This window comes from Octopus bimaculoides, chromosome 9, assembly GCF_001194135.2.
Source record: "Octopus bimaculoides isolate UCB-OBI-ISO-001 chromosome 9, ASM119413v2, whole genome shotgun sequence".
NCBI lineage: Eukaryota > Metazoa > Mollusca > Cephalopoda > Octopoda > Octopodidae > Octopus > Octopus bimaculoides.
In genome coordinates, this window is record NC_068989.1 from 7,296,804 (window position 1) to 7,305,110 (window position 8,307).

The 8,307-nt window shown below is 36.4% G+C and overlaps 2 protein-coding genes across 4 annotated transcripts in view; one reads left to right on the forward strand and one right to left on the reverse strand.

Moving 5' to 3' along the window:
• The window catches only part of LOC106872330 (putative ferric-chelate reductase 1), a 65,297-nt gene extending 58,468 nt beyond the window's left edge, over positions 1 to 6,829 (reverse strand). Inside the window, exon 1 of one of the 2 annotated variants that reach the window (XM_052970398.1) lies at positions 6,751 to 6,829. The gene's annotated coding sequence lies outside the window, so the exon portion shown is untranslated. The remainder of the gene's footprint in view (positions 1 to 6,750) is intronic. The other variant, XM_052970399.1, reaches the window with a different exon arrangement.
• A 33-nt stretch (positions 6,830 to 6,862) lies between these two features.
• The window catches only part of LOC106868001 (regulator of chromosome condensation), a 14,190-nt gene continuing 12,745 nt past the window's right edge, over positions 6,863 to 8,307 (forward strand). The window contains exon 1 of one of the 2 annotated variants that reach the window (XM_014913089.2): positions 6,863 to 7,029. In XM_014913089.2, the coding sequence (XP_014768575.1) occupies positions 7,021 to 7,029 (9 nt within the window). In that variant the 5' untranslated portion in view covers positions 6,863 to 7,020. Of the gene's footprint in view, positions 7,030 to 7,130; positions 7,238 to 8,307 lie in introns of those variants that run through there. The other variant, XM_014913088.2, reaches the window with a different exon arrangement.

Below are 8,307 nucleotides of genomic sequence, written 5' to 3' on the forward strand. Positions count from 1 at the left end.
TGGGGTCAATTTTCTCGACTAAAGGCGGTGCTCCAGCATGGCTGCAGTCAAATGACTGAAACAAATAAAAGAGTAAAGAGTATATAAATGAAAAAGTAAATTTTATTTGCCAACAGAATGTGGCAGTCCTATAAAGGACGATGTTACTGTTGTTTTAGCCCCAGGAAAACATCTTTTTCAGCTGGCTATCAACACACAATTTGTGTCCGTTTAGCATTTGTAAGGGAGGTCATGGCTCCCATCTCTAGCCTTACGTGATACTCACAGACGTAGGCTTCTGGGTGTCTTCAGTGTAAGAAACCATATATAAGGAACACAAGAAAAGGAGATGATTTTGATGCTTTGTATAATAATGTACATGTGTTTGATGAGATTGGTAGACATCAATTATGGAAGCATGAAACTCAGTAACGGAAAACAAATTCTGCTGATCACATCCATCAGCCTTACTCAGCCAGAATGCAACACAAAAGAAAAAGAGGGAGGCCTTTATAAACACCATCTGCAAATAAGAAGGGCAGGGTTAACATAGGAGAATAGAACAGAAGGAGGAGGTGAGAGGGTAAGAGGGCATGAGAAGGGAGGGAGTGGGATGAGGTGGAGGAAAGAAAAGGAAGCCTTGTGTAAACCTATCCCCCCCGACCACCGCATCTCACCCAAAGTAATATAATATCAGTAATACTCTTTACTCTTTTACTTGTTTCAGTCATTTGACTGCGACCATGCTGGAGCACCGCCTTTCAGTCGAGCAAATCGACCCCAGGACTTATTCTTTGTAAGCCTAGTATTTGTTCTATCGGTCTCTTTTTGCCGAACCGCTAAGTCACGGGGACGTAAACACACCACCATCAGTTGTCAAGCAATGCTACGGGGACAAACACATATATACGACAGGCTTCTTTCAGTTTCCATCTACCAAATCCACTCATAAAGTTTGGTCGGCCCGAGGCTATAGTAGAAGACACTTGCCCAAGGTGCCACACAGTGGGAATGAACCCGGAACCATGTGGTTCGTAAGCAAGCTACTTGCCACACAGCTACTCCTACGCCTATATGGTTAGACTATAGAAATATGTCTGTTGAATAATCCTAGCTTTGCAATAATTCTGAAATACAGGATACATTCTGAAATACACTCTTAACAAAATAAATTTATTTAAATCTAAACCCCAACCATTCCTCTACTCATCTCTGTCTGTCTGTCTGTCTGTCTCTCTCTCTCTCTCTCTCACACACACACACACATAGACACACACAGGGCATGAGACAAAGGGCAATATTCAAGTTTAGTGACATCTCCCCACATCCTACAACTGGCATTTGTAAAAGGTTATCTCTAGGGCGAGGACAAGGAATAATTGAAAGTGGAACAGAGTGGTGGTGATGGTGATGATTGTAGTGTTGTGATGGTGGTGGTGGTGGTGGTAATGGTGTTGGTGCTTGAGTTGATGGAGGTGGCAGCAGGTTGTGGAGATGGTGGTGCTGTTAATGATATCTGGGAAGCCAGTGGTAATGGAGGTGATTGTAGCAGTGGTGGTGGGTACAATGTTTGAAAGGGAGACAACCTCTCTACTGGGTCAGCACTCCAGTCACCAACATGTACAATGGGTCTGTAATAAGAGAATAGCTTTTATGTAGCTTTGTGTGCTGGTGTGTGTATATGTACATGCAGGATATATAACTGTGTTTATATGGTTAGCTGCACATGTATTACGTGAAGCACTCTGCAAATACTCACACACACATTCAATGTAAGGAGGGGTAATGAGTCAGGTTGCACAGGTGTTATTTGGAAACAGGTAAAGACAGGAAGGGCATCCAGCCATAGAAAATTTGCCTCAACAAATTCCATTTGATTTAGGAAAACATGAGAAAGTTGACATTAACCCTTTCGTTATTGTATCTATTTTGAGATGCTCTGTGTTTCTTTCAATTACTTTAAATATAACAAATAATTTAGTAAAATAACTTAGTTATCATTAAGCTAGTGTTAGGAACATAAATTGTGACTGAGGTTTGGTGGAAGATTTTAATTCAAAACTTATGAAAACAAGACATTTGTACTCAGAGCCAGAAGCGGTTTCAGCCAGGTTGGTATCAAAAGGGTTAAGAATTGTTTCTCTGTTATATATTTTAACCCTTTTGTTACCATATTTCTGTTTGAGATGCTCTGTGTGTCTTTCAATTAATTTTAAATATAACAAATAATTTAGTAAAATAACTTAGTTATCATTAAGCTAGTGTTAGGAACATAAATTGTGACTAAGGTTTGGTGGAAGATTTTAATTCAAAACTTACGAAAACAAGACATTTGTACTACAGAGCCAGAGCTGGTTTCATCTGGATTGGTACCAAAAGGGTTAAGAATTGTTTCTCTATTAAATATTTTTCGTGGAGTCTAATTTGTTATAAGCATTTGAAACAAATACCAATAGGTGCAGGTACACACACACACACAAAACTAGGACTCTTTCTGTTTCCATTTATCAAATCTGCTTACAATTAAGTATTGGGTTGGTTCTGAGCTATAGTAAAAGACACTTGCCCAAGATGCCATGCCATGCAAGGGGACTGAATCCTAAACCATGTGGATGGGAAGCAAACTTCTTAACGATTCCAGCCACACCTGCATACACACACACACATTCATGTTTACTAACATTGACTTATGGAATCTGTGAATATCTTTCAACGCGCGTGTGTGTGTGTGTGTGTGTGTACATGGTTGTGTATCTGTATATGGTGCGTTAAGAGAGTATGAATCTGTACGGGATGTTAGCTTTATTAATCATCAACAAAACTGAGCAGCAACCTCTTTCTTGGAGCATAAGACATCAGTTAGTGATAACAGAGATAAAGCAATCGCTAGCAGGCACACACACACACTCTCTCTCTCTCTCTCTCACATACACACACACACTCTCTCTCTCTTTCTCACACACACACACAACCTCCTCCTGCTGTTATCCACAAACCAAGCACTTAGAATTGCTTCCTAGATATTGCTAAAGGAGGAATCATTCAGCTTGGAATATAAACTGAATAAATACCAGCTTCTAATACCTCTCTCTCTTTCTCAATATAATTCTCATCCAACTGCCACTTCTGCAGCCTTACTTTTATCATTCTCTCCTTCCCAGCCATGCCCCTCCCATCCCAACACTTCTTCCTTTTACCATCAAGATATAAAAATGTCTCAACTACACCACACAACACACTCCCTCCGCTCTCTTCTCTTTACTCAATCCTCCCCCCCCTCCTCCTCCACCTCATCTAAGCACCGGAGGGGGAGGGGGGTCTTCCCAAACTCCAAGTTAAACATGACAAGACATTTCCTCTTTTGATGCTTCAAATTCTTGTTTTGTTTGTTTTTGTCTATTTTTTGTTTATTTTTTTTAATTGATTCAGTCGTTGGACTGTAGTGGGGGGGGGGGGACAAACACATCTTTGACTAGTTTTCGTTATAAGATTGTGGCCATGCTGTATCACCACATTGAAAAACTTTTTTAGTCAAATGAATCGACCCCAGTATTTTTTTTTTTGTCTTAATTTTCAACTAGATATTTATTTTGTCAGTTTCTTTTGCTGAACTGCTAGGTTATGGGTACATAAACAAACCAACACCGGACAAACACAAGCACAAAGACACACACACACACATACACAACTGGCAAAAATGAGTGGTACCTGTATTTCAAAGGAGCAGCCTTGTCACACTCTGTGTCATGCTGAATCTCCCTGAGAACTATGTCAAGGGTACACATGTTTGTAGAGTACTCAACCACCTACACGTTAATTTCATGACCAAGCTGTTCTATTGTTCCATATACACACAACAGAGTGCTAAGTTCCTTTCAAGCATTGGGCCTCACAGAGGCAAAGTGGCTGAGTTCTTTTCAAGCATTGGGCCTCACAGAGGCAAAGTGGCTGAGTTCTTTTCAAGCGTTGGGCCTCACAGAGGCAAGGTGGCTGAGTTCTTTTCAAACGTTGGGCCTCACAGAGGCAAGGTGGCTGAGTTCTTTTCAAACGTTGGGCCTCACAGAGGCAAGGTGGCTGAGTTCTTTTCAAGCGTCGGGCCTCACAGAGGCAAGGTGGCTGAGTTCTTTTCAAGCGTTGGGCCTCACAGAGGCAATGACCGAGACCCTTGGCATTAAGTCATGCTTGAGAAGAAGACCCATCAAGCCAAGCAAAATCACAGTTATGGCAGATGCTGGTATCACACAAATTGGCACATGTGCTGGTGGCACGTAAAAGCACCCATTACACTCTTGGAGTGGCTGGTGTTAGGAAGGCCATCCAGCTGTAGAAATTTTGCCAGATTAGATTGAGCCTGGCGCAGCCTCTGGCTCACCAGTCCTCAGTCAAACCGTCCAACCCATGCCAGCATGGAAAGCAGACGTTAAATGACGATGATGAAGATGATATATATATATATATATATATATATAATGAAGAAGTAAGTGATATAGGTATCCACTTTATACAGCTCAACCAATTAGCACTCTGATAGAGCTTCAGGAATATGAAATTAAGAAGAGGAGAAAACAAATTCAAAGGCCGATGTATATATTCATTCAATCCATATTAACAAAATTCTCCATGGTATACACGGTACATACATAGATGACATTCATCTATATGATATATAGAAAAATTTCCAGGAATTTATAAATCCATATTTGTTGTTTGTTAAGAGGCTGTATTGTAATGTTATGTTTGCTTTGCCCTGTGAGGGATGGCAGATATTTTGATGAGACATTGTTAGTTTCCAGACCCATCTCTGGGGTCTACGTTAGATGAGTCGGGATGGAAATAGAAGAGGATGAAGAACAATAAAATAGGAAAGGAGAGGAATGTTAACGAAAACGAAGAGGAAACGGAAAGGGTAAATGCAGAAGAGGAATGTAGAAAAGAAAAGGAGGATGAAAGGAAAAGCAAGACTGGATGTAGATTAAAATTTTTAGAGGGGAGAAGTTTTTTTTTAAGTCTTAAATATAACTCAAACTAATTGTGACTTAATTATAATTCTGGTACGTAGGTGGATGTCTCCTTGTATGGATGGATATAGGAAATGGTTACCATAGTGAAACATTCCAAAAATTTGTCATTTATTTCCAGTCTTGCAGTATTTTTAAAAAAATAGTATTTACAACTCAAGATATTAAATAGTTTTTAAATATTTGTTTCATAGAAAAAAAAAATAAAAAGAAAAGAAAGGGATGGGGAGGGGGTTGTTTTATGCCAATAAGAATTATTTTTTTTTACTTTCTTATTCCTTTTTTTTTACTTGTTTCAGTCATTTCACTGTGGCCATGCTGGAGCAGCATCTTTAGTCGAACAAATCGACCCCAGGACTTACTCTTTGTAAGTCTAGTACTTCTTATATCAGTCTCTTTTGCCGAACCACTAAGTTACGGGGGAACTAAACACATCAACACTGGCTGTCAAGTGATGGTGGGGGGGGGGGGCAAACAGACACATACATATATATGTATGCGTGTGTATATATATATATATATATATATATATATATATACGAGCTTCTTTCCCATACCTGAGATATCCCAGAAACAGCTGTAAGACATTATTTACTTCTGCTTTTCTTTACTTTAATTAAAATATTTCAACTGGTTAGATAAGCTTGTCCTGTCTTGATTTTGTTTTCCTTTTCCTTCAATTTATACCCGCTAAATCGGGAACCTGTTACGGATCCCTAGCTCCATGCCTCCCTTGTGAACTTGGATCCTAACGGATTACCAATTACAGCACACCTATTGGTTTAGATCATCAGTGACATATATATATATGTATATATATATATATATATATATATATACACACACACACATATATATACGTATATAATATGTATAGATATATATACACATAAACATGCATATATACATATACGTAAATGCGCATCTGTACACACAGACATATACCGAAAGATCGCCTTATATATATATATATATATATATAGATAGATAGATAGATAGATATGCAGGGCAGGGAATCGTCAATTAGTAATAAAATTAATAATTAACAATTTTGCCGGGTAGCTCAGTATGAAAAAACCTTTTGGGTAATAAAATTAATAATTAACAATTAACAATTTATATATATATATATCGCGTAATGCATCATATATCCGAAAAAATATATATATACGTACATACATATATTTGTATATAATTCTTATTTTATATATACTTATATATATATACTTATATATACACACACATATATATATATACTTATAAATACACACACATTTATATACTTATAAAGACACGCATATATATATATATATATACTAATTACACATATACTTATAAATACACACATATATATATATATACTTATAAATATACACACACATATATATACTTATAAAGACACACATATATATATATATATACTTATAAAGACACACATATACTTATAAATACACACACATATATCTACTTATAAATACATACACATATATATATATACTTATAAATACACACACATATATATATATATATATATATATATATACAGTATAACCAAAGTTAATAAAGTTTACACACACGCACGCACACACATATATATATACTTATAAATACACACGCGCACACACGTATATATATATATACTTATAAATACACAGACATATATATATATATATATATATATATATATATACAGTACAACCAAAGTTAATAAAGTTTTCCGAAAAGTTCTCCAAAAATGTTTTCCTTTACTTACACAAAACTTGTAGAATTCCTCTCACAACTTTTCTGACTTCCGATGTTTCCTTCACATAAGAGTTCAACCTAATTCCCAAGGGGCGGATAACTCTCCCATTCCCAGCGCGCAGGCGTCGCGCCATTTTAAACGTCAATTCCAAATTAATTTCACCATTGACCGGTTCTTAATCCAATTATATCCTACATGATTATTACCTGCTTTTATTGTTACCTTTCTCGTTAATACATTACAAATAACCGGTTTCAATATCCTACCTAATCCGTCACCATGTCCATCGTAAGTGATTGTTTTTCTTTTAATAATCATAATATTCCACAAAGCACGTGCTTGTCTATTAATAATTTCAAACTTACCGGTCACAGTTGTATTCTTCCACTTGCAATCATGTAAACGCTTATTTATGTGGAAATACGTAACATATACTCAAACGTATATGTATTTTTCTCTCAAAGACCTATTTATGGCGATCTTTCGATTTATAATGGTAAATTGTTTTATTCATATTTCGTACTTTTTTGACATGAGCAATAAGTATGTAAGTATTTGTAATATATGAGTATATGTACATACCTACATCTACATGTGTATATAGATGCATATCTGGGTACAGGACGTTGCAAACAAACGTGGACAAAATGATATATATATATTCACGGTGGTGCACCAGCATGACCGTAGCCACTTGGCTGAAACACATAAATAAATAAATATATATATATATATACACATACACGCATACATATATATAATTTCACCGTATAAACTCATTCGCGGATATACAGGGTGTCCACAAAGTCTGGGTACATGGAGTAAATAAAATCATAACATAAACAATTAAATATAAGAAATAATAATTTCTTAAAGTATGCATTAATCCTCATGTGGGTACATTGTGACACCTGTGTCTATGGTGGATCTTCAGATGGTCATTCCGTTGTTTGGATCAACTGAATTTCCTACTCGTTACATTATCGTAGTGTCTGAGTAAACTACAGACACCTGTATCCTTTACAAACTACCCAAGTCGAATCAGCACGAGAAAGCTAGGCCTTTTTATTACGGGTATATCTATTTTCTCTCACAAGACTCTATATCAGTGGTTCTCAATCATTTTTTTTTCCTCTTTGATTCCTATTACATTTTTTATGATTAAGTGTTATCAGGAATTATCCAGTTCCATTGCACATTTTAACAACAAAATCTTACATGAACCTCCAGGTTAGAACAACCTTAATTATGGTCAAGTAACGTAGCCAAACTTTATTATTTTAAAACGAATTTACTTAAACGTTGGTCATTAAACATATCATAGAAACGTGTATATTATATAGGTGTAACTATCTAATATGACGAATCTTAGTTATTATAACATGTTTTCACTTAGTCTATTACTATCTGATTGTTTAGTGACCAACTTGTTCGCCATTGAGCAACGCTTCTCAACCATTTTTTTGCCTATAAACCCCATTGATTCTAGTTTTCCTCTACTGGACTCCATAGCCATTCGCTGTTTTAAAAAAAATAGTGCAATAGGTGTACAAAAACAGGTAGTAA